Raw genomic sequence first — 27,057 nt, 5'->3', positions numbered from 1 at the left:
AGGTCAAGGCAGAAGGATTGCTTGAGCCCAGGAGTTTGAGGCTGGGCTGGGCAACACAGGGAGACCCCATCTCTAAAAAAAAAAAAAAACTAGCTGGTCATGGTGGCATGTGCCTATAGTCCCAGCTACTCAGGAGGCTGAGGTAGGAGGATTGCTTGAGTCCAGGAGGTAGGCTGCAGCGAGCCATGATCTTGCCACTGCACTCCAGTCTGGGTGACAGAGCAAGGCCTTGTCTCAAAAAAATAAAAAATAAAAAACTGGCCGGGTGCAGTGGCTCATGTCTGTAATCCCCGCAGTTTGGTAGGCCAAGGCGGGCCGATCATGAGGTCAGGAGATCGAGACCATCCTGGCTAACACGGTGAAACCCCGTCCCTACTAAAAATACCAAAAATTAGCCGGCATGGTGACAAGCGCCTGTAGTCCCAGCTACTCGAGAGGCTAAGGCAGAAGAATCACTTGAACCCAAGAGGTGGAGGTTGCAGTGAGCCGAGATCGTGCCACTGCACTCCAGCCTGGGTGACAGAACAAGACGCTGTCTCAAAAAAAAATAAATAAATAAATTAAAAAATAAAAATAAAAACTTCATAAAAAAGAGATGAGGTAGGCCAGGCATGGTGGCTCACATCTATAATCCCAGCACTTTGGGAGGCCGAGGCAGATGGATCACTTGAGGTCAGCAGTTCGAGACCAGCCTAGCCAACATGGTGAAACCCTATCTCTACTAAAAATACAAAAATTAGCCAGGCAGATGTCTGTAGTCCCAGCTACTCAGGGGACTGAGGCAGGAGAATCGCTTGAACCTGGGAGGCAGAGGTTACAGTGAGCTGAGATCGCGTCACTGCACCCCAGCCTGGGCAACAGAATGAGATTCCATCTCAAAAAAAAAAAAAAAAAAAAAGAGATGAGGTAAATATGGCAAAAATGATAACAATTGTTGACTCTAGAACATAGTATATTTTCCATACTTCTATGTGTGTACAAAATTTATAATAAAATGTCAAACACATAGCTTCTTGGCATTTCTAATTTTAAAACAGCAAACATGATTTATACATATTGCATGTGCATTTATATGTATGTTAGAAGCAAAACCATAATGGCCCAGTATATGGGCGTCAAAAATAGTAATAATTGCTTGTCTAAAATGTTATTGCCATAGTCAAGCCGGGGTGATTAAAACTGAAATGATAAAACACAGAATTGCGCAGTTCCTGTGTTCTTCAATAAACTGTTCTTGCACCTAAGTTATTTAGACAGTTTAGAGGGACAGACGATCAACTGCATTACACCAGTTGCAAACATTTTACATTTTAGAAGTATTCAAATTTTAAAATATTTTGAAACTCCTATTTTGCTGTTTTAATAAAAGCATTATGACAAAAATGTCTAGATGGTTTGGCTAAAATCCCACTTAATATTTGATTTATTATAAGTACAAATTACAAAAATTATAGATTATATAAAGTACTCTTAAGTAAAATACATATCATTTAATAAATGTGCAATATGTTCAATAATATCATGTGTGAGAAATATGCCTAATTAGGTCAAACTGAATTATCAATAGAAATATATGAAATAGCACTGTGTTTTAAACAAACAAAATTACCAAATTGCATAAAAACATCTATAGAAATATTATTGAGTCAGGATTATATGAAATATAGGCGATGTATGTTTAAATATTTAGAGTCACTTGATGCATTTTCCAATACTTATCACAACAGTCTGAAACATTTTAGAAATCATATATTTCTGTGGTATCAGAAGCTAGAACTCCAGGACATAAAATGAAGGAGATACTTGGTGTATAACATTCATTCATTTAGTGAGTATTTCTTTTTTCCTCCCAACTGGCAAGTATGTAGAACAACATTCACTAAGTATTTCTTAAAATAAATTAGCATCTATTATAGCAGATTAAATTTTTTTTGTTTGTTTGTTTGAGATGGAGTCTCACTCTATTGCCTAGGCTGGAGTGCAATGGCACGATCTGGGCTCACTGCAACTTTCACTTCCTGGGTTCAAGCAATTCTCCTGCCGCAGCCTCCCAAGTAGCTGGGATTACATGTGCGCACCACCATGCCTGGCTATTTTTTTGTATTTTTAGTAAAGACAGGGTTTCACCATGTTGGCCAGGTTGGTCTCAAACTCCTGACCTTGTGATCCACCCGCCCCTGCCTCCCAAAGTGCTGGGATTACAGGCGTGAGCTACCGCGGCTGGCCTTAAAAAAAGTTACTTAGAGACAAGGTCTTGCTCTTATCTCCCAGGCTAGAGTGCAGGGGTATAATCATAGCTCACTGTAACCTCAAACTCCTGGGCTTAAGGGATCCTCCTGCCCTAGCCTCCCAAGTAGCTAGGATTACAGGTGTGTACCACTACACCCAGCTAATTATTATTATAATAATAATTATTATTTTTTGAGATGGAGTCTCGCTCAGTCACCCAGGCTGGAGTGTAGTGGTGCTATCTTAGCTCACTGCAAGCTCCGCCTCCCGGGTTCATGTCATTCTCCTGCCTCAGCCTCCCAAGTAGCTGGGACTACAGGTGCCGGCCACTACGCCCGGCTAATTTTTTTGTATTTTTAGTAGAGACGGGGTTTCACCGTGTTAGCCAGGATGGTCTCGATCTCCTGACCTCGTGATCCGCCCGTCTCGGCCTCCAAAAGTGCTGGGATTACAGGTGTGAGCCACCACGCCCAGCCCAGCTAATTATTTTTTAATAGAGACTGAGTCTCGCTATGTTGCCCAGGCTGGTCTCAAACTCCTGGTCTCAAGCTATCCTCCAGTCTTGGCTTCCGAAAGTATTGTGATTACAGGCATGAGCCACTGAGCCTGGCTTTATAGCAGATAATTAAAATATATCTGGTCAGTGTAAACCAGTAAACTATATGGTTTAGACAGGAGTATTGACTCTAAAATTAACTTTCAAGTCCCAATTATTCAGAGTTTGATAGAATTGACAAATATTACCTTCACCATACACAACTTAATCTCAGTGTACAGATGTTAGAATCCATAAAGTGCCAATATGACTCACTGATAGACAGGAGAATACAGATTAATAAAATAGAGCTATAACTTAATTTTGAGTTTCAAAGATAACCAATATTTCCATTAAATAAAATACAATTATACTGATAAAGCTCAATACTGAACTATGGGTTTCAACTTATGTAATGGTAATTGTCCCCAAGTATGTTGATGTGTTGGCTTTTTGAAATTTAGAACAGACTTTTTCTATACTACTACAAATACAAGTTGGCCCCAGACTAGGTTAGAAAATATAGGCAAAACTTAATCTAACTTAATTAAAACACTAATAGCAGTAGTTGAATTCTGTTCTCTAGAAACCAAGGGCCAAGTAACTTAGGTGGGAATAATTAAAAAAAAAAAAAAAAGCAAAAGCTTTTCTTCTGGACCTAAGAACAGCTCTCATGAAAATTTTGAAATGGCTGCCCTTTGCCTTGAAATCTTTGTAACTCCCTTTCTGCGTTCCTCTTATGTCTGGGTGGAGTTCATTCTCTTCCTCATCTCCCAATTCTTTGTGATATTCTTGTTTTTGAGATGGAGTCTCATTCTGTCACCCAGGCTGGAGTGCAGTGTCATGATCTCGGCTCACTGCAGCCTCTGCCTCCTGGGTTCAAGCGATCCTCCTGTCTCAGCCTCCCGAGTAGCTGGGATTAGTAGAGATGGGGTTTCACCGTGTTGGCCAGGCTGGTCTCAAACTCCTGACCTCAAGTTATCCACCCGCCTTGGCCTCCCAAAGTGCTGGGATTACAGGCATGAGCCACTGCGTCTGGCCTCTTTGTGGTATTCTGAGTCTTCTCCACACGGGGCCGACTCCAGCCTCACTGACGCAGGAACTTGTCCAGATTCCCCATAAATACTGACTCCCTGTCTCACACTCCAGTCCACAGCCATTTTACCAAAACAACTGCTGTCAGAGAGAGGCCAGGAAGGAAGCAATCTGATTTAATTAAACAAAATGTGCTTGCAATCCTTATTTTAAAATAATACTACGCACTGGCCAGGTGCAGTAGCTCACACCTGTAATCCCAGCACTGTAGGAGGCCGAGGTGGGCAGATCACTTGAAACCAGGAATTCGAGACCTGCCTGGCCAACATGGCAAAACCTTGTCTCTATCCAAAAATACAAAAAAACAGCTGGGTTGCCGGTGGCTCACACCTGTAATTCCAGCTAATTGGGAGGCTGAGGCATGAGAATCACTTGAATCTGGGAGGCGGAGGTTGCAGTGAGCCGAGATCACCCCACTACACTCCAGCCTGGGCCACAGGGTAAGACCCTGTTTCAAAAAACAAAGCAACATCAACAAAAAACCCTGAAAAACTAAGCATCACAAATACTTAAACAGGGCAAGTTTTCAGATTCTCACAATTTGGAATGAGAAACTATCACAAGAATGGGAAATCCCTTTAAGGTAATGGGCAGACTCAACGGCTGCTGTCCTATGATCGTGCCATTTAACTTACAGCAAGAAATATGACCTTCAGCTTCTGAATCCAGGCTCTTCACTTCCTCTAGGGTTATGAAGTTTCCCTCTGCAGGCACAGGGGGATGGAGGAGAGGGCTCTGCAGGTGGCTGGGTATTGGGCTATTTAATGTTAGAAACTGCTTTAAATAATTTAGAGAAGCAAAATTTGCATTCTTATTTACATTTGGCTCAGGATTAATTTGGAATTTGTTATATTTCATCAACACACACCCACTTTAGGGTTACAAGGGAAATCTCTTTTGATATTAAAACCTGACAGCAGATGGTCAACTTCAGATCGGCCTCACAACATTGACAGTTGACTTTCTTATTCTGACAGTCAAATACATTGCAATTATTTTCTGTCTGACTAATTTCAGACTTCATTTAAAATTGGAACAGTCTCTGAGCTTTGGTTGCCTAGGGATACAGCATAAAAAATAAAAAATTTGGAACATAAAGTAAACTATATTGATACATTTTTATAAAACATTTGAGGGCAGAAGAAGATAGTGACACACGTGTAATACATCTTAGTCTCAGTCACAGTAAGAAATGTTTCATTTCATCATGCTTTGGGGAATCTGCACTGATAAAAAATTTCTAGCATGTCTCATATGAGTAGCAAAAAGGAATTATTGGATTTTTCTAGACATCAAGAATTGTATAAAAGCATTACTCCCCTATGTCTAAAATGTTGAAAACGAAAAACAGACCACCAGCACTACCATCACCACCACCACCACCACCACCACCACCGAAGATGACAGTTTTTCAGTGAATGAATTTTAAAATACCAATGTTGGAATAGTAATTACCTGCAAGGGGCTCGCCAGGGACCTGTTTTTAGGTACTGTAAATGCTTTGAGAACATTGTCTTCATCTTCTGATGCTGGTGCCATTAAAACGGAGCTTGTAAGAATATTCTAAAGGGAAGAGAATAATTTGAAATTTAAATGAGGTTGGATAATATGAGAGCCAACATTTTTCTAACACTGTGGAGAGTAGATTACTATGAGATGATACACATTAGCATAAAAAAATGCACTTATCTGCCAGAAATTCTCCCCACTATGAGCTAAAAGGAGAAATCAACTATGTCTGAACCTTAATCCCATTGTGGCAAACATCACCACAACACAAAGCTCCTTTGGGATCCCAGAGTTCCAGGCATGTGTTAGGCACTCAAAAAACATCTGCTAAATGAATTAATAAATACATGCCTTTCAAAATAGAAGATTTACCAAGTTCTGGGGAGAGAACACTTTATTCCATATATTGGTACAGAACTATCAATATTTTAGAGCTATAAATTATTGGCAAAAAATGGTGAAAAGTAGGGAATTTAGAACAAGACCTTCTGAGTTCCAACCCAGCACCATCCCTTATTAGGTATACAATCTTGAGCAAATGACTAAACCTCTTTGTGCCTCTGTTTTCCAGTTGACATAATAGAAATGATAATAATACCCACCAGGCCGGGCGCGGTGGCTCACGCCTGTAATCCCAGCACTTTGGGAGGCCGAGGCGGGTAGATCACCTGAGGTCAGGAGTTCAAGACCAGCCTGACCAACATGGAGAAACCCCGTCTCTACTAAAAATTCAAAATTAGCCAGGCATGGTGGCGGGTGCCTGTAATCCCAGCTTCTCGGGAGACTGAGGCAGGAGAATCGCTTGAACCCAGGAGGCAGAGGTTGCGGTGAGCCGAAATCGTGCCATTGCACTCCAGTCTGGGCAACAAGAGCGAAACTCCGTCTCAAAAAAAATAAAAATTAATAAAAATAATACCAACCTTACAGGATAATTGTGAGAATTAACTGAATCAATTCATCGAAAGCCCCTAGAGCAGTACTTACCACTTAGTACCTACTAAATAAATCTTAGCAGTTGTTATTAGCTCTGATTTTCCTTAAGACATAAGGACAACCCTTCACAAATTATAAACTTTAAAAATGGTGGTAGTAACCCAAAGCAATTGGGTACAATACTGGGCATCTACTATAGACAACGTGGTTGATACCATATGAGATGCTACACAAACCAAACAAGAGACAACTTAACAAGAAGACAATATTATTTAGAAGACAAATAAAGGAAAATATATAAATGAACATAGTTTTTATATCCATGTAGATTTTTTTAAATGGCCAAGGCACTCAAATAATGAGAAAACAAATAATGAAAAAGTCTGCAATGTTTCTAATACGTGAAAAAATCTCAACTTTATACTCTACATTAATAATCATTTTTTAAAAATCATGTGCAGGAGAACATTTAGAAATAAGATGTGTTAAAGAGGGAGTGCTGAAACCGCAGCAGCCCTATGCCACACACAGGATTTTGTGAGGCACCAGTGTCACATAACAACTTGGGGGCTGGTGCACACGTACTTACCGGTGCATCTGCCACAGGCGAGGTCTGCGTGAACAGTTGGGTATTCAGACTGTCCCCTTCCCAGTGGTGTGAGCAGAAGAAGTTTCCTGATTTATCAGTTGGAGATTCCACCTAAAAGCATATAGAAAGTTGTTTCTAGAACTTCCTATGAAACATGTACAGTCAGGAGTATATTTCTGGCCAGTCCCTCAAATACTTTTATAAAACTATGTTGCTAACTTACATTATCAGCTCAATATGCTCTATCTTCTGGATTCAACAAAGAAACACTGATGGCAAATTTAAAATGTGACTAGCTCCAAATTTACTGCCCCTGTAAAGCTCCTACATTTTCAACCAATGTTCTGATTCTAGGTGTTTATTCTATTAAGAATATATTTTAATGATACACCTAGTAGTGTTGTATCTGTCAAGGATTTTATTTTGGTGACATAAAAGATCTTTTGGTGACAAAAGACTGGTTTTTAATCACACTTCTGGTAAAACTCTCCATTACTAAATAATCAAATCAGATTTTTAGCTATAAAAAACCAAATACTTATCTTTATATGAAAATAAATTCAAGAAGCACTGTATCTAACCTGGTGGAAAACAGCTGTTGCCAACAAGCTAAAACTTTGATCCTTGCAGGTTAGATTCCCTTTTTTAATTTTAATTTTTATTTTTTTTGAGACGGAGTCTTGCTGTCACCCAGGCTGGAGTGCAGTGGTACGATCTTGGCTCACTGCAAGATCTGCCTCCCGGGTTCACACCATAATCCTGCTTCAGACTCCTGAGTAGCTGGGACTACAGGCACCCGCCACCAAACCCAGCTAATTTTTTTGTATTTTTAGTAGATACGGGGTTTCACCATGTTAGCCAGGATGATCTCGATCTCCTGACCTTGTGATCTGCCCACCTCGGCCTCCCAAAGTGCTGGGATTACAGGCGTGAGCCACTGCGCCCAGCCTCCCTTTTTTTAATACAATTAATTAAAGATACTATTATTTTCATTTAAATTCCAATTCTTCACATCTAAAAATGAAATATCAACTTTATATAATCAGTAATGTTTAAAAGTACATTAAAAACCTCTTTCCCTCCCTTTTCTTGATACTCTCTAGCATGTTTTCTGTCCAAACATGAAGTAGATAGAGATGGCTTGGCTTCCCAAAGGAAAGGTTGATGATGCCTACAGTCTGGCAGTACCTTTTCGCTGCACCTTGTATGAAAATCTTGCACGAAAAGTGGTGGTGTTGCACAGTGCCAATGGCAGACACATCAAGCTGCACACAAGGAACAAAGGGGGCAGGATTCTCGGCTTGTTGCTTCCAAAGGATTGCGTGTTTACCTCTTGTTTGATTTTCTTCAGTAAGGGTGGTCCATTTTCTTGAAACTCAGCAACAATTCCAGATTCATCAGATTCCTGTTTGATCACATCCTGCAGATCTTCTACTAGATGAGAGGGTGTCTGAGGCTAAAGGGAAGAGTGGGTATTTTTGCATCAGAGAGAACTCCTGATGGGACTAATAAACCAATGAAACCCAAAAACTTTTCTAGAACTTACTAGCATCTTCAGGGGACCGTATTTAATTTCTTGAGCTGCAAGTGCATGTTTGAATGGTGTAGGAGTTCTTGGAGAGCTTTCTAAGATTGACCTTTTGATAGCTGGGGTTCTAAAACTTTAAAAAGAAAACAAGCAGTGGCTCAATACAAAAGAATAAATGTCCCTACATGGCTTTACCTGTTACATTTAACATTTTTCCACTGAATACAATAAACTCTGTTCCGGATATGGAATTGGGGTGTGCTGATTAATCACGTTATTCGTTAAGAAAAAGAGAATATGCATATCACATATTTTCAAATATTTCAAAATATTATACCTCGAAGACTAAAAGCATTAAATGATTTAACATCTTTCCTTAATGGCTCTGAAGACACATGTAGTGCCTATGATCTGTATAAGACTATGAGCATCAAGAAGACCTGATGTCATTTACAAATCAGGTTTCCCTATTCATGAAAACAGAGCCCATACTACAAAACATGTTAAACTTTTAAAATTTACTTTTTGTACTTCGAAATAACAGTGCATTTCTTTTCAAGGTTTCTGATAATTCACACTTTCTCTACCATTTCTCTGAATTGATTAAGGCTTTATTGAATAAAAATGACTGCTTACTCATCCCTTGGCTTCTAATCATATAATATTCCTGGGGATGTCAGAAGAGGTCCTATCTACACATAAATTCAAAAAGAAAAAATAAGATTAAAAAATACAAACTAAAAATAAATAAATAATAAACAAATAAAATTAAATAAAAATACAAACTAGGTAAGAAACCATACTCGTTCTTATTCTGAAGCTTACAATTAGAGAGGAAAGGAGGTTGAAAATCTGGCTTTCATAAGAAGGCCTTATGGAGGGAACAAACAAACTGAATGGAAAAGTTTTATGAAAACTACTTGTGCATATATAGGAAATTTTGGAGTAAGTTACAAAAGGAATCTAGTTTATCTTCCCATCTTCTACCTGTAGGTAGTTGTAATATGCCCAGGACAGATATATTCAATGTGGGAATAGACATGATTATATATAAATGGTCAGTAAAATTATGCACATACAAGTGGATCAGACATCTGGGAACTATATTCCATTAATTAAATATAAGTAAATAAGATAAATCATTTTATTCCTGAACCAAAGACTTACACAGTATTTTCCTTTTGAGTTTTCACAGTCTGGTCTCTATGAAATGGTGTTGTAACAGTCAATTTGTGACCAATGAGGGGGGTGGAAGTTAAAGAAGGCATTTCCAAGTCTGAGTTTTCATGGTTACTGGAAGTGTTTAAGAACTAAATATGGAGAGAAAGAAAAAAATACTTAGATTAGATGGTAATACTTTATTCTCCCCAATTTAAAAATCACACCTAGATAACAAGAATGTTTTACTGACCCACTATATTAAATAATAAAGATGCTAACAAGCATGTTATATTGACTAGGGTATTGTTTTATTTCAATTGAGCACCCAGGATTTGGGTGTGGTTTCCAAGAAATAAAATTTAGGGTCATTGCTGAAAAACTTGCAAAACTGTGAGAAAATACTCTCAATAAATGACACTTGTCATTAAAGAGAATGAGATGTGTTCTTTATTAACATTTAAAAGGCTTTAGTGATTTTGGGGAAAATAATAGTTAATAATTAATAGTTTCCTTTCATACTTTGTTTTTTCTCTTTAATAATCTATGAACCAAAATTAGTATTACAGAAGGTTTACATTATATGGAAAATTCTTGAATAATAAACTGTGTCTCTCAGAACACTAAAGTTCTGGGAAAAAACTAGGTGTTCCTTAAACAATTCCAAGGTAAAATAAATTTGGGAAATACAACATATCGTAATCTCCTCCTGGAAATTCACAAGGCACAACGGCATATTAATAACTCTGAGAAGGCCTGCAGTTTAAAAAAAAAAAAGTTTTTAAAGAAATGGGGTCTCGCTATGTTCACCAGGCTGAACTTGAACTCCTGTGCTTAAGCGATCCTCTTGCCTTAGCTTCCCCAGTAGCTAGGACTACAGGCCCATGCCACTATGCCCAGCTAAGAAACCTACTTGTAACTTTGTTTGATTCAGTGTTTCCCAAATGTATATACCTATATCATACCTAAATCTGTTCTTAAAACAAATTCAACAGATACAATTGGAAAAATGTTTTAAAGTGCCAAATTATCTATTAATTTAATTATTTAAATAATTTAGGAACACAAATCTCTGATAAGAATTGTGATTTTCATGCCTTAAAAAAGCTGTATGAAATAAAAATATTCCTTGGCAAAAACTGCACTAGTAAAATAGTATGGCACAACTCAAAAGAGCCAATGTTGAGAAACTGAAATTAAAAATATGTTCTTTTCCTTAAGCATTTGTTTCTCATCCTCTTCCCAAACTCTTCCACTTAAAGATGAATTGGAACCTTTAAATTTTCTAGCTTTAAATTTTCTAGTTGCAACCCAAATGTTATATAAACACAATTTGGTTCCCTCCTCCCCTGGGTCAGTGAATTGCATAAGAATAAATGAACAACAAGGAAGAAATGATGTTAACAATTTTAAAGGGAGGGATCAGGTGGGAGAAAAAGAAAGGGACAGAAATGTTAAACTCTAGTGTTGAAGGAAATAAAAGTACGTTTCATGCAACTATCTTTCAAAACCACCCAAAAGTAAAAGAGAGAGAATGATGCCAAAATCAACAGTTAGCCTGCAGACAGCCTAAACTTTGGGAGGCAGTATAACTTAGCAACAGCTAGATTCAACGACAGAATGAAATCAGCAAAGGCAGCAGTAATTAGTCATTTGTTCCGAAGTATTAGTTTCTAGATTATTAAGGCTCAGGTGTCTGTTGAAAATGAGTAACAGCTGTGCAGAAATTGTGTTCTACCTGCGAGGGAGAGAAGGGTAGGCTTTTGACAGGGGAACGCTTGGGAGTTGAACTGCTGACGTCAGCAAATATGAAGGAGCTAGAGTCTCCAGTGGCTAAGGGGCTGGCCTGGCCCCGTTTTTTTCGAAGGATGACCAGTGGAATTGTGCTGTGCCTTGCAGGAGGTAAGACCTTGGGTGGGTCAAGTGAACTCTCACTCAACATACGTTTGTTCACCCTTGGGCTAGGTTCTCCTGCAGGTTTAGTCCCATTGCCCTCTCTTTGCTGAAGCTGTAGGGCTTTGCCTGTGTGATGTTGGCTAGGTGAAAAATCTGCTTCTTCAAAGAATTCAAAACTGCTGAGATCACACCATGATGAAGAATCCTGAAACAATGTGGGAGGCACAGAACTTTGAGATAGTGTGTGCCATCATCACCTGAAACAGCACTGAGAGAGAGATGCTCAACGCAAAGCAAACACTGGGCCCGTTGGTTTGGCTTCTTGAGCAACAGCTTCGAGATGAGCAGTTGCTCTATTATACTGCAGTAGAGCGGGGTCTAGTGGGCTGCCTCAAGGCTGGCCCTCTGATGTGCTGCAGGGACCTCCCGACACTCTACATCTGCATGCAATGGAAAGCAAAATGAAGACCTTTTCTAGATGGCATATTATGGCAATGGTCATCTCCTATCCAATGAGTGTGCAATCAATGATTTTTAATCAACTGGGAAAGGAACCAAGTGTTCGCTGAGGAGGTGCTGAATACAAATTTGTTTCACGAAAGATGATTCATCTCAGTGAAGCAATGGGACCAGTAATCAATAATCACCATTTTGTGGAAAGAGCCAGGTATGACCAAGGAGCTGATTATCACTTCAAATACACTAAAAGATTGCTTTCAGCTCTGAGTAAGCCAAATCATTAATGTGCTGTTCAAAAGCAAGACAAAATTCTAGAGAAGCACCATGAAGTAAGCAAAGAAAAAAAAAGTTAAAAGTAACTCAAACACCATTCCGTTCCCATAATCCAAGCTCTGCTTTATAAGTCATCAATCTGACTATTTTTAAAAATATGACTTTTGAAGGAAAAGTGTGAAAATGTGAAAAAAAACTCTTCCTTCAAAAGTCCTATTTTGTAAGTATTTATAAATACTTTTGTCTCTCTCGGTAGGCTATGAAATCAGATCTTTGAAAAAACATATTCATGAAGATGAAAATCATACTTCTACCTTTACATTAATATATGCTAATAACAGCTTGGCTATAGAAAATGGCAATGATTTAAGAAATGGGTTTTCTAATTTATCTTCCAGAATCGTTAACTTCCCTTCACAATTCTACTTACAGAATCTATAAATTGGAGTGTTTCTGCAAATTCTAAGAGGTTCTTAACATTATCCAGAATGGTGCCCTGGTGGACGATCATGCACCTTGCTGGCGAGGCGCTTTCTTCAGGTAGGGAGCCAGGATCCGCTGGCAGAGATGGAGTGGAGTGGTGTTCTCCCAAACAGGAAACAGGTGCACTGTCTCCATGAGGTCTGGTGTGGTCGGCAATGGTGGTGCTGTGCCACCCGGGGTAGCTGCATGTGTGGTTCTGTGTCTAAGGAAGGGGGAAGGGTGTAGAAATAAAGAGAGGACAGAAGAAAGGGAGAAGGAACTTAGCAATGTAGTTGCACAAGGTATCAGATGCTGTTGGAGGAAAGATAAGAGTAGTTGCATCATCCCAAACTTACGCCTATGAAACAGTTGTCAAGATGTTTCCTTTTATCAATGCAAGACCCTGTTTTTAATAGTGCTAGAGGTTGTACCTATATGATTACCTTGTTATCATTTTGTAAAAATGTCAAATCATAGGTCTATATTTCGAAGTATAATTATCATATTGTCTTAAAATTCCACTTTAATATAATTTGCCAAAGGTCCATAAATGTTTGCTGTGAGTGAAGAACTGAAGAACTGTCCTATTTGCATTCTAACCACAAAAAAGCTAGAGGACTCAGGAGTTAGAGTTGCTTTGATCTACACATATTCTTGTTGCTTCTATCCCTTTCTAATGCTACAGATTGCACTGATGCAGTGAAGCACTGCCAAATCAACGTGGTTAGGAAAGCAGAAGAGCAAATTAACAGAAGTCTCCTTACAGTATGACCACACAACAGGAGAAATTGCAAAACATTAACTAAAGTTAAAAAGTGGTCGAACTAGCATGTGCACATAATCATCTTATTATTTAACAAAAAATAAATTTACCCCTAGGAATACCTACTGGGCATCACTTCTCTTTTATTGTCTTTGTTGGTTAACTATATATGTTGCAAAGCACAAGGAGCCATCCCAGTTGGCTGCCCAGTCGCTAAAGATGTCAGAATTCAGTAATGGCCCACATAACTTTCACACATGCAAATAAAAGAGAGCAGCTAATGTTATTTATGAAGAGGTTTTATATATAACCTTTTACATGTATATACTGAACATGCATCAAATCATGCCTGAAATTATAAAATATGAAAATATAGGTTAACAAAATAATAGAAAAAAACCAAAATGGTACCATATAGATACATAGCTCTGTAGAAAATGCAGATTTTCATTCATTTTATCTTTGCTAGTCTTTAAACTGATTATAGTCCTTCTGAAGAAAAAAAATTGATGATAACAATCATAAGTGGATATTGCATTTTTATTGCAATTACAAAAAGACTGCTTCCAATTTAATCAGCATATAATCTGATACCAACTACATTTTACTACAAGCAACTTCTTGTGTTGAGACATTCTGAATGGATATATGGAGCCTTGCTAAGTGTAATATTTAGAAGAGAAGAGCGCTTAGGTAAACTGAGGCAAAGCTGCTATCCCCTCATTCAAGCACATGATGACAGTCTTACTGGTAGCACCTGCTGTCCTTTTAGCTCATTCTCGGTTGACATTAGGAGCAATTCTAATTCCTTTATTCGCTTTTCCTTCTCAGGGTCTTCATCATTATAGTGTCTCTGAAATTACAAAGTAAGGGAAATAAAGACAAAGGTCTGATTGGAAGCTGCAAATACAATGGGTGTAGCCAATATGGTCATGAGGTGCTGCACAGCCCAAAGAGCCTCACTGTGACAACACCACCAACCAAATTTGGCTCCTGCAGAACTCTTTGTGAATGTTATTTCAGACTTAAGGGAGTGATGTGAAATCTCAGGCTAGAGTGGATGCTGACTGATGAGTTATTTCACCTTGCAACATCAAAGAATCAGAAAATTCCAGAGCAAACTCATTCTAGAAGACAAGATTAATAGATTGCTGGCCAAGACTCTGCTCTCCTCTCCATGTTCCCTTTCCTTTTTACTTTAGTTGCTCAGGTGAAAATATGTGTTTAGATGAAAGAAATAAGCATTTCTTAAGAGTGGTGCTTTGAACAGTGAATGATCAATGATCTTACCTGAATGGCTGCGGCAGCTGGCTGAGGGACATTGACTATATTTACATGTAACGCTACAGGGTATGGAACATGACTGGAGACCTAGATGCAAAAGACAAAACAAAGGCCACGTCATTCAGGGCTACATATGCTTCAGGGGACTTGGCTTCCTGAGGTTTTGTTCTGGGACTGAGAGAAAAAAAACACTTTACTGATAAAATACCCTAAACAAATTTTTAAAACCTTTTAATGTGAAATTTAGCCAGGCCTTTAAAATGGCTAAACAGCTAAAGGAACATGGTGAAAAATCCTTGGGAGGTGTTGATGAGCACTTTAAATTTTGGGAAGTGTTCCTTAATTAGAGAAAAACACAATGAAAAAAACAATAAAAAATATATTCTAAAATACATTAATGAATGTTTCAAAATTGTTTCTATGGGAAAAATTGATGGCACCAGCTGTTTGTAAATAAAAATATTTTTCTTGGAATAATTTTGAGTTTTAATAAAAAGCACAGGACTTCTTATGATAATTTATTCATCTGAGACCTTTCTGTAAAGTTTGTAGTCAAATCCATGGACAGAGAAGAATAAAAACTATTTATGAACATGTTTTGCATATAATTTGCATATGAGCTCTCTATTCTTGGGTAAGTTTTATCATTTAATATTGTTATTCTTAAGATTAAAGTTTCTCGATTTTTTTCCTCTTTCTTCTTCTTTTTCCACCTATTATGGATTATCACTTTCCCTAAATATAAATATCTAGAAATAAGGAAGGGATCACACTGATCCAACGGAGACTAAAAGGAGACATCAGAAAATGAATGTCACAAAGTTCTGCTCCTGACTCAGAGTAAGAAGGTAAACACTTACTGAGTGAATAAATTAAGACATGTCTGCCTGATCACTGCCAGAATGAAACATACCATAACCACTGAATTTCAGTGTCAAACTCTCTCCTCTTTAAACATAATACTACCTTCCCTTTTCGTTTTGGAAGAGAAAAACATTACATCTACAAATGCGACTCCATTCCCCTATTCTTCAACAGTACCTTAAGTAAATTTACATTCAAAGGTTGCCTTCAAATTAGATTTGAAGCAGCAATTTAGAATCGGACAGCTCGTTTTCTAGTCAGCACTATCTCTATGAGCTGTGTCACCCTGGGCAAAGCGCTTACCATCCTCGTTTCTGGAGACATAAACCAGGGGTAACACACAATACCTACACCCTATCTACTTCAAAGGGCATAGGTGAAGACTGGCCATGATCATGCTCAGGAAAGTTCTCTGAAAAGTATACAACTGCAAAGTATGATTATTACCTGGAGCTAAACTAACCGTCTCTCTCATTAAACTAGATTCACAGGAACGGCTTACATTTTGTGCTTCAGAAATGTGGTAATAGGAATAGTCGTTGTTAACAGTGGGCTGGCCAGTGGCAGGGAGTTGAGCTGTAGGCGGAGCCTGAGCAAAACCCATCAAATGACTGTTCTTCTGGAAGCTTGTGGCTGCTGCTGGCTGGCTGGCTTTTGAAGACTCCTGCAGATAACCTTCCTGTTCGACCTTCCGACGCATTGTAGAATTCCAGTGGTTCTTGATAGCATTATCAGTTCTGCACAGAAAGATATCACACGAATTTCACAAACAAAAATTTCAATTCAGATTAAAGGGAATTGACAGAAAACTGTTTCTAACAGAGACCTTTCCCTTGGGCCTAATAGTTGTTTTCTCTTTTTAATTGTTTCCTTCTTCTCCACCCTCTAAGATCAGGCTTTCTCTATTGCTTAGTTAGATTTCTCTTAGTTACACAATCTGGAATGCATGTCGTTTTCTAGAAATATCAGTATCTTTTAACCACTTCATTTCCTTGGTAAAGGAGTATTTTTCAATACAATAACGCTTCACGTTTATTCTGACCGGTCGCGGTACAAGACTCCAACACAATGTAAAGTTCCAGCTGCCTTGGGGAAATTGCTCCTTTGAATGTGGCACAGCAGGGCCTACACACCACGAGAGGGACATGGTGAAGTTTGGTGGATGATAAGATGCTGCTGATGAAGAATACTTCACTCTTTATCTCTCAAAGCACTAGTGAGAACTTCTGAGACCAAAAAACCTCCTACCCTTTGAAAGCCACCCCAATCGTTTTCTGAATCAGACAGAGACGAGAGTGGAAAATGGGATCCCGAAGGGAAAGATCCTAACCCCCAGTATATTTTCAAAAGGCAACGCATTTTTACTAAAGTCTTTCCATTCTCAGGAAAACAGTTTCTCAATTCAAAAAAACCGTTTAAGCCTCCCTTTTTCTATTTCAATGGGGGTGGGGGAATGTATGCTAAAGAAAGAGGAAGTTCAATAGCCCTGTTAATTTTGAGAAGAATCAGCAGTGTATCCTCTCAGGCCATATGGGAGGAAAGGCCTTTTTTTACCAACCTCTTAAAATTTCTAAGTTTATACTGAACCACAAGGGTGCAAATGCTTTGGAGCATCACTAGAGAATACTATACAAAGTTTCTCCTGGATTATGAAGCTCAAGAATAAAACTATTTTTAATATTTTTGATCTACATCATTTTAATGTAAGATTTATCATTAAAAGTATTGCTTTCCAAAGGAACAAAATCTGTTATATACTACTTAAGTGGGAAAAACGGGACAAAAATGAGCTTCCATAGTTATCCCTCATAATGAGGTCATTTTCTTGCCTTGTTCATTAAAAAGAAAGCATTATTACCCTGACATTATTTAAAAACCTGGAAGTAGTATGAGAATTCAAGAAATACATTATTTCTTTAATCAATGAAGTAAAAAATTAATGAAAAGTGGTATAATGAAATGAATACTGGTGGCCAGGTATGGTGGCCCATGCCTATAATCCCAGCACTTTGGGAGGTGAAAGGATTGTTTGAGGCCAGGAGTTTGATACCAGCCTGGGTAACATAGCAAGATTCCATCTCTACAAAAAGTATTTTAAAATCAGCTGGGTGTAGTGGGGTGCACCTGTAGTCCTAGCTACTCAAGAAGCTGAGGTGGGAGGATCCCTTGAGCCCAGGAGTTCAAGGATGTATTGAGCTATGATCATGCCACTGCACTCTTGTCACTCATGTGTGACACAACAAGCCTCTGTCTCTAAAAAATAATAATTAAAAAAAATAAAAGAAATGAATGATGGTTATCAGGAAAATGGTAGCTGAGTTCCTTTGAGTAACTTAACCAGCTACGTGAACTGCCAGAGACAAACTGTCTTCAGTTTCTTTCTATGCATTTAGAGTTTTATAGTTTACCAAGTCCTTTGACATTCATTTTACTTGATCCTAACACTGGCCCTGTATGATTCATTTTGGAAATGGGGAAATTGAGGCTGGGGAAAGCTAAATGTCTTCACCCAGGGCTCACTGTCAGGTGGATCCTGGAAGTTCTCAACCAAATAAACTCTAAGATGTCTTCAATCTCTAAAAGCTATGTAGCTGGTTTATCTAATAAAACACTTACGACTGATGAAATATAATTTACTCACCATACATTTAAAGCAGAATGTTCAATACCCACTCCCTCATTCTTCCCGATCAATATATTTTTTGACATATTATTACCGTCCAGGCAGTAGCTTTGCGATTTCTGCCCATCTGTTCCCCAGTCTCTTGTGTGCCTGGTAAATAATTCTGTCTTCCTCTTCTGTCCAGGAGGTTTTCTTAACTTCTGGATTCAAGTGGTTATGCCACCTCTCCCTACATTGTTTTCCAATTCTCCCCTTTAAGTGCTTGGCAATAACAGACCAACGTTTCGGACCGTATTTCTGTACAAGCTCTATCACCTTCAGATAAACACACAAAAATAACCTATGTTTTAAAGTTATGTAATGAGTCAGTATAATCATTCTTCAGTGTTACAAGATCTTTAGAAAATTTCCAAAATTTGCTTTCATTCACTGGAAATATGGGAATAGAGTCCTCTACTTCCTGTTTGCCCATTTTACCTGCTTCCTCAAATAGGAAAATATTAGCATTTTGGGAATATTCGTAATTACGAGTCACACACCAATGAAGAAAGAACTTACTCTCTGATCTTCTTCTTTGGTCCAAGGACCCTTGATGAGCTCAGGGTTTAGTACTTTCTGCCATCGGTGCTGGCACTGCACATCTGTTCGATTCTAGACAAATAAAGTATGCACCACCATAAAGATATGATGTGATAAGCACGTGAATTTTTTGTTGTAATAGGAATCACACATAGACCATATGCAGTGAAAATATTTAAGAACATTTTAGAGCATGTTTAGAGCCCATCTATCCCTCATTACTTACAGGCTACAGAACATGCAAGTATATATCAAAGTTGCATCTAAAATTAGACACTCTGCCTCCTGAGGGAAACATTCCTGCCACATGATCTAAAGGACCATCGTACTACACATGTGCCTGCCAAGTTAACCTTAACCTCAGATACTTTTGCAGAGTATCTACATAGCCTGAGGCTTGATAGAGATTCTATGTTGTCAGGCTTTCATGGAAACCACCCTAAAAGACTAAAGTTTGCTTCCCATTCAGACAAGAGATGCGCTTCAATCCAGGACCAAAGTATTTATATTGCAGAAAGAAAAAAGATGCATAAAAGATAGGTCCTATGTTACAGGAGTTTGTAAACTTATAAGAAGGAAAAGACAAGTAGATGACTGACTATCACAGATGCTGAATTTGATTCACTTGGAAGAAAAGACCAAAGCAAAATGATACTGAAGTGAGGAGAGAAGCATCTTCTTAGGAGGAGAAATGGTTTCCTTGGGAGGAGTCTTGGAGAGATCTTCATAAGGACTTTGAAGGATGGACAGAACTTTAATTGGTGACATAAAGGGAGAATATTCTAGGAGGTGGGAAGACCAGGAGCAAAAGCCCAGAGGAGGTAAAGCAGAAATAAATTCAAGCAAACCTGCTTAGAGAGAGGAAGCAGGAAACAGAACTGGAGCTGTAAGTTGGGGCAATAGAGGAGGGCCTCTGTGTGCCAGGTCAAGGCAGTTTACTTAATTTGTGAGATTCTGTCACTGTGGTTGGTTTTGAAAAGATAAGGTACAGCTGCATTTTAGGAAGTTCCACCTGCCAATGGTGTTTGGGATGAATGGAAAAGTAGAAAACTGGCTGGGCACGGTGGCTCATGCCTGCAATCCTAGCACTTCGGGAGGCTGAGGTGGGCAGATCACTTGAGGTCAGGAGTTTGGGACCAGCCTGATCAATATGGTGAAACCTTGTCTCTACTAAAAATACAAAAATTAGCCAGGCATGGTGGCGGGCACCTGTAATCCCATCTACTAAGGGGGCTGAGGCACGAGAATCGCTTGAACCTGGGAGGCGGAGGTTGCAGTGAGCTGAGATCGTGCCACTGCACTCCAGCCTGGGCAACAAAGCTAGATTCCATCTCAAAAAACAAAAAACAAAAAACAAAAAAAAAAAGAAAGAAAAATGGAAAACTACAAGTGGGGAAGCCAGTTAGGAAGTTATATGATAGTCCAAATGAGAGGACAGGAGCCCAACCTTCAGCACAGCCATGAGAATGAAAAGGACGGGACTGACTATAAAGGAATTCCAGGGTCCTTAGTAACTGCTTAGATGTAGGGATTAGGGGAATGTGATAAGTCAAGAAAGGTCTTCAGAATTTTAAACCTTGGTGCCAAAAGTATTGCTATTGACAAAAATAGGGAATTCAGGAAAAACTGACTTGGAGGAAATATCAAGTTTAATCATCTACCATGTAACAAATCATCAAAATACTAATTATCCTATAAATGAAAAGATAAAACAAGAAGCAACTGTTTTTAAAATTGGATAATCTAAATTATAATAATCGATTCTAATAATCTAAATTCTAATAATTTAATTATATGCATTATAATATAAAATATAAGTTATGGGTAGGGCATTTCTCCCACTTCTTAAATGTGAGTAAATTATACACTATCTTAATAACTCCTCCTAGAATATTTTATAGAAATCTTTGGGAGAAGCTTTCCTTTCGTTATAAGAAAAACTTACTAACTTACCGGGAGATAATTGGCAATAACTTTCCAGTCATCTGTTCCATTCTGTTCCACCAGCTTCTTCAGTTTTTCATCCTAAGACATTTAAAGGTAATCCTAGGATATCAGTTATTTACTATATAACTCTGTTCAAGTTAAAGTGAATGAGGGAACGAATCTAGAATAAAGAATCTCTCTAAAGTATCCAAATACAGCAGATATTAATGTAACATACGGACTTGGGAGTATAGATTTATTTAGAGTCAGACCAGAGTTGGCATCTTGACTCAACTATTAATTGTGTAAAGCGGGTATACCATTTTACCTTTCTGGGCCTTAGTATTGCCATCTATAAAATGGAAATTAACAGGGTTATTTGGGGATTACATGGGGCAATTTATTAACATGAGGCTGATATTAACAGGGTTATTTGGGGATTACATGAGGCAATTTTGCAAAACATTTATCATAATGCCTGGCATATATTGAGTGTTTATTATAAATAACTGCTTTACTCTGTTAGGAAAAAATGCATTCCAGTGCTAGATTCAGTACACGTTTACCTATGGTAATAAATAGGATCTTGAGCAAGAAATAGAATATTTCCAGTTAGTTTAACTTTTTATAAAGAAATAAAGACCATTTTTAAAATTAAATTTGAAAGCTATATAAGAAAATCAGTTAGATTTAGATAGGCCAAATGTGTTAGAACATAAAAGACATTAAACATTTCCAGCTAATCAGTTCTTTTAGTTTATATGCTGTTCACAATCCTACCAGTTCATAAGTATATAAATGCATTCCTTCTTATGTTTCTGCAAAGGTAACATTCACACACAATGGAGGTCCCCGGTACAATACAGACACAAGAATTAGGAAACCAATGTTGACAACAGAATTTCCGTATCATAAGGATTATCCAAGTGGATAATCTTAATAGGTAAAATATGAATTTCCTATGGGCCTCTCTGGGAATCCCACCTGCCTGTTAAAAGGAGCTCTGGTTTAAATGAAGCAGAGAACAGTGAAACTGAAGAAGAGCCAATACCATTTATTGTAACATGAATCATCTAAAATTAGTTGCAAAAATGTTTAAGAACATTAGAGAAACTTTTCTCCACATATTAATAATTTTGCTTCTAAAATATTTTTCCATTCCTACAAAATCAAACTTTTGATAAGCCAGCCGAAAAAGAAACAGGAGAAGCAGATGTGTCTCCATCCATTATCGGATGCTTTTAAAACATACCTTCATATAGATGGCTCTGTTAAGTATATCAAGGATATTAAATGAATACACTGTAAAAAGATGAGTTCTCTGAGTGTTTTGTTTTATTCTTTTGTTTGTTTTGTTTTTGGGAGTAGCAAGTCATTCACTTATCGAGAGAACATTTATTAATATCCTATTTTGGGTCCAAGCACTTGTGAATTCAGGAAACACAAAGATGAATAGACATTAGCCCTGCCCTCAACAGACTTGCAGTCAGCTGGAGGAGGTATATATGTCCCAGCAACAATAAAGTAGAACATGCACTCATGCATGGGATCACAGGAGGATGCATCCAATCCTGTCCGGCAAAGCCAGGGATGGCTTCACAGAAGAGGTGATGCCTTCATGGGTAATGTAAAAGTAGGAAGAAGAGGTGGGACAAAAGGATGAGAACTCAACAGGCAGAAGGAAACACAGATGAAGCCTAAAATGAGAAGAGGACATTCAAAGAACTGCAAATAGTGTGGAAATGGATAATATAATGAAGTGGGGGGCATAGGGCACACTGCACATGCGGGCTAGGATAAGATCTCAAGGAGCCTGCTAATGAGCTTGAGCACCTGTAGTTTAGTTGAAATTTTGTTTTTTATAAATTATACACTCTATTTTCTGCGCCTTGATAAAATGATTAGTTACCTCTTCCCGGGTCCACCTTGTTTTCCCCAAGTGACGCTTTCCAGACTTGGGAAGCAGCCCATCATAGTCATGGTCACACATCTCAAAGTCCTCATCATCCTCGTCACTGCTATATATGCTGCAGAAATAAGAATGGGTAGACGTGGGCTGAAACAAGAGGATTTAGACTACTACTGGATTACAAAACTTACACAAAACTCCTCAACAATCTTTTCAAAGGTTATGAAGACAAAACTTTGAAAACTTGCACAACAAGATTGTTTGCTGCATTCTGTTGCTCTAGTACTGTAAACTGGTTCTGCTGTTATGGGTATCCACAGATACGGCCAAGGACCTGGCACCTTCCTATTCCCCTGCATGTCTGAACCTGCTGTTACTATTAGACCAGGGACAAGTTACACATTTGGCCACCTTCCAACCAGTGAAGGTTTAAGTTGAAAACTTAAGGTTAAGGATAAGAAAAGGAACAAGAACCCATGTCCTTTATATAAGTGCACACTCAAAATCTTTGGCATTTGTCACATCGTTTAAATAATATTTCTCAAACATAATAAACAATTCAACTATGCTATTCCAATGGGGTTTTTGTTTTATTAAAAGAAGAAAAAAATCAAGAAGTAGTACAGCCCAAAACAGAATTATAGTGATCCCATAAAGTCTAGAGGATTAGAAGAATCTAAGAGGAAAGGATTTTAAAACCAAAGCAAAGATAAGAACATTGAGTGATCAAACTTTAATGTTTTGTAAATAAAATTAATACCAAATTGCTCACAACTCCAGGCCTGGTTGATCCAACTTGTGCCCATGTTTACAATACTTAGTTTCTAGAGTAACTAAGTGAATAATTAGGCCACTTGTTAGTCAGAGTCTTACTTACTCTTGTTTTTTCTGTCTCTGATGGAATGGTGTTTGAAATATTATAAAATGTAACCTAATCCAGAAGGGATTTCCCCAGAAAAAAGCCATGGATTTAAAAGAACCCATTACTATTTTCGAAAGCTTTTTCTTTTATTTAGTTAACCTAACCTAGGAAATTTTATGACTTTTGAAGAAGTAACTATATGCTTACTGTTTATCATAATCATAATGTTTGTTAATCTAATCAACTGATCAGATGACAATAATTTTACAGACACGGTTTATTTTATAGTTTTTCTTATAAAACTGAAAATAGGAAAAATACTATCTTAGAAACTTCACTAAAATTTGTCATTGCAATGTTGGGAAACCCATTAAACTAAGACCAATAAAAACAATGATATAAAGCCATATCATAATGTAAATCATTGTTTTTAAAAAGAAAAGTTATATTCATTACAGGTTTTGTCTTCCCAAACTAACTCACATATGCATATTACCAGCCCCCTACAAGTGAAGTTGAAGTGCTTATCAAAAATCCTGAATTGGGGGTTCTCATAATTTAAAGCTATTATTTTAAGCAACAATCTGATAGTCCAGGTTGAATGGCGACATGATGTAATCCAAATTTAAAATACCACCACCACCAAATAAAATCCCAGGAAATATATATTTATAATCTGTAATAATTCCTTTCATTTAGTGTCTGTGTTTTGAAACAATAGCCTAGTTCTGTTTCCACCGTCAACAGGAGGCACTAAACAACTTCTGAACGAGAACTACAAAAATGTAAAACACGATATGATAAAGCAAAAAAAAAAAAAAAAAAAAGCTATAAAGCCCAGAGGTGTAAGTCTGCATCTTTTGAAAGATTCATAGGGAACTCCTTGGAAAGCCCCCAAATGCAGTCCCTTGTGAAATGTGAGAGACACCAAGAAAACCAGAGGAATCTGAAACTGCAGTCATAGATTCAAGTCGAATTAACTTTTCAGGTTTGGCTGGATCTAGAGGTCACATTTTCAGAACTGAGCACATTTTTCAGAGTAGTCATTGAACACCTCTCTCTCGGCAGCAGTTTAACAACCCAGGAACAAGCAACTTATTCAGCCGCCCGCAGGGGGCAGCCAACGTCAGGTGAGAGCACGGGAATCAAAAGGACTAGGGTTCTGGAGGCAAAGGTTCTAGTCTAGCCTCCACCTAGCTGTATGACTTGGACAAATCACTTCCTCTCTCTCAAGACTTCAGTTCCTCGCCTTTACAATAAGGGCTTGCTTGGATCCTATTTCTAAGGTACTTTCCAGCGCTAATACATGAGCATGCCATGTCCTTCCGTGCCTCTTAAAAGCTAAGCACAGAGGCAAAGATGTGCAAAACCAAGGTCTTGGGGGCAAGGTGGAGAGTGACTTCTGCAGGACCTGAAGGGGCCAGGACGCAGCAGGGCGAGTCCGGGGCTGCTCACGCGCCCAGCTCCTGAGTTTCCCTGCCAGGCTGGCCACCCAGGCTCGCCTTTGAACTTTGCATGCGATTTGCTTGCTCTAAGTCGTCCTAGAAGCATGATTAATTTCTACTAAGGAACCTGAAATAACTTTTCCTTTATCTGCTCTGACAAGATCTCAGACCCAACAGTCAGAGGATTTTCAAAGGCTGATTTCAGGGTTGATGCACTCGACTCCCCACCTGCTAGACCCGGTGTGGTTACAAGAGTACAACTATGAATGTTACATTCTGTCAAGGAAACAAACCGTGCAAAGAAACGAAAAAGAAAAGAGGTGCTGGGGGTAAGGAAGAGGGAGGGGAGCGGGAGGAAGTGCCTTGTGGCCGCTACTGTGATTCGGAGGGGTTCAAACTCATTTCGCTGACCTGGTTAATATAATCCCTGCCGAGTTGACGCTCGCCCTTGCAAGAAACGGCTCCGAGCCCGCAGTCGGGTTTCTCTTCCCCTGAGGCAGGTTCAAGGCTCCCGCCCCTCCCAGCCGCCTCCCCTCTGGGCTACCTGGAGCCTCAGGGAACCTGCGCGGCCCCGCCCCGCGGGGGCGGCCGAGACCTCGGGGCGCGGAGCCTCTGCCGCGCCTCCTCCCAGCACCCCTGGCCGACTCCCTCCTCCTGCTGCCAGTTTCAGCTCTCGGAAAAAAAAAAAAAAAATACAGATGACCCCGGTAGCTGTCCTGTGAAGTCCTAAAGGCGAAAAGTGGAGCCCTCGAGGGGCAGCACACCGCCCTGCGCCGCCAGGCTCCGGAGGAGGCATAGGTAGCCCGGAGCTCCCCCAAGTCGCCCTCTCGTCCCCAGAGCCCAACCAAGCCCCGGCGCTGCTCCCCGCCCAGCCCAGCCCGCGGGTGCTGCTGCAGGGTCTCCACCCACGCTCTTTGCAACTTCCCAGCACCGCGCGGGGACCAGCGCCCGCAGGCTCAACAACAAACCAGTAGGAGAAAATCAAACAATCTAAGGAAAGGCGAATGGATTTGCTTTGCCTCCATGGACTTCTCCTTAGAACTCCTTCGCGAGGGTCTGTCCGGTCACCGCGCCTCGGCCGGGGCGACCTAAGGCGGCTGAAGGAGGGTACGAGAAGGCGCGGCGACCTCAGCCGCATCCACGTGTGCGCGCCGCGCAGGGACCTTTCGCCTGGGGGCAGAGCCCGCGGGGATCGCGTCCCGGTTGCGCGGCAGCGGCCTTGGGTGCTGCCGGCCTCTGTCCCCTTGAGCCGAGTGGCGACTGCGACGGCTGCCGAGCTAGCCCTGGCACCCGCCGCTCGCAGGGAGCCCCGGCGTGTGCTGCTGGGGAAGTCCAGAGGCCGCTGGAGGCTGGGGAACGAGCAACTGACAGTTCGGACGAGGATTTCCCTCCTCCTCCTCCTCTCCCTCTTCCCATCTGTCCGGCCAAAAATGTGAAGGGATTGCACCCATCTTCCCGGCGAGCCTCCCTAAGTGCAGTGACATGTGCGACGGCGGCGCGTGTGGGTGCGCGTGCAATGTTTGCAGTGGAAGTAAAAGCCTTTCAGAGAAAAATGATTCGAACCTCCAAAACCAGGTCTTAAGACAATTTGCAAAAGTAGAGACCCCTTTATCCCCCTAAAATCTGCTTTTCAGCCGCCTGTCAGCTGACACTGGTCCTCGCCTCCATAAAGAATGAATGAAATTTAAATGAACTACCTGCAGCTACTAAACAATCCAGCATTTTCCCTGTATCTGCCATATGCTCTGCACTTCCAAGTCCAAACATATCTCAATGCATCCAGCAATTACGCTGCGGATCCCTCGCCGACACCCGCGGCATCAAGCCAGGCACCTGGTGGGCTCCCCGGGGCTGGTGGGCACCGCTCTGCCCTCGGCTGGAACGTGCTGCTTTCTTTTTCCCCCTAAAGAAAAATGTATCCCCATGCAACTTGCAAAATGAGCCGCAGGGCGTGCTTCCCAACGTCCGGATACATTTCCCGCAAAGACTCTTCCATTCATCAGTCTCTGGAGCGGCTTCTGCTGCCGAGGCAGGGGCTCCAGGTCCTCGGAGGGTCTGACAGCCCCTCAGATGATCCCGGAACGAATTCCCACATGCTCCCGGGAGCCTGGCGCCTCGCGCGCCCCCGCCCTCGGC

The 27,057-nt window shown here is 39.9% G+C and overlaps 1 protein-coding gene across 16 annotated transcripts in view; it reads right to left on the bottom strand.

The window, feature by feature from the left end:
• MYB (MYB proto-oncogene, transcription factor) overlaps positions 1–27,057 on the bottom strand; it is a 38,004-nt gene that overhangs the window by 10,526 nt on the left and 421 nt on the right. The window contains exons 1-15 of one of the 16 annotated variants that reach the window (XM_063812643.1): positions 26,619–27,046; positions 22,615–22,732; positions 20,733–20,804; positions 18,759–18,851; positions 18,295–18,515; positions 16,080–16,314; positions 14,720–14,800; positions 14,178–14,282; positions 12,635–12,889; positions 11,315–11,677; positions 9,586–9,728; positions 8,437–8,551; positions 8,221–8,346; positions 6,891–7,001; positions 5,315–5,422 (exon numbers count right to left, since the gene is read on the bottom strand). In XM_063812643.1, the coding sequence (XP_063668713.1) occupies positions 5,315–5,422; positions 6,891–7,001; positions 8,221–8,346; positions 8,437–8,551; positions 9,586–9,728; positions 11,315–11,677; positions 12,635–12,889; positions 14,178–14,282; positions 14,720–14,800; positions 16,080–16,314; positions 18,295–18,515; positions 18,759–18,851; positions 20,733–20,804; positions 22,615–22,695 (2,109 nt within the window). In that variant the 5' untranslated portion in view covers positions 22,696–22,732; positions 26,619–27,046. Of the gene's footprint in view, positions 1–5,314; positions 5,423–6,890; positions 7,002–8,078; positions 8,347–8,436; positions 8,552–9,585; positions 9,729–11,314; positions 11,678–12,634; positions 12,890–14,177; positions 14,283–14,719; positions 14,801–16,079; positions 16,315–18,294; positions 18,516–18,758; positions 18,852–20,732; positions 20,805–22,614; positions 22,733–25,332; positions 26,243–26,618; positions 27,051–27,057 lie in introns of those variants that run through there. The other 15 variants (XM_063812644.1, XR_001718752.3, XM_016956327.3 and 12 more) reach the window with 15 other exon arrangements.

The sequence above is a fragment of the Pan troglodytes genome, chromosome 5, assembly GCF_028858775.2.
Source record: "Pan troglodytes isolate AG18354 chromosome 5, NHGRI_mPanTro3-v2.0_pri, whole genome shotgun sequence".
In the NCBI taxonomy this organism is placed as follows: Eukaryota; Metazoa; Chordata; class Mammalia; order Primates; family Hominidae; genus Pan; species Pan troglodytes.
Note: the sequence above shows the minus strand (reverse complement) of the source record. Positions and strands in the feature narration are given on the sequence as shown.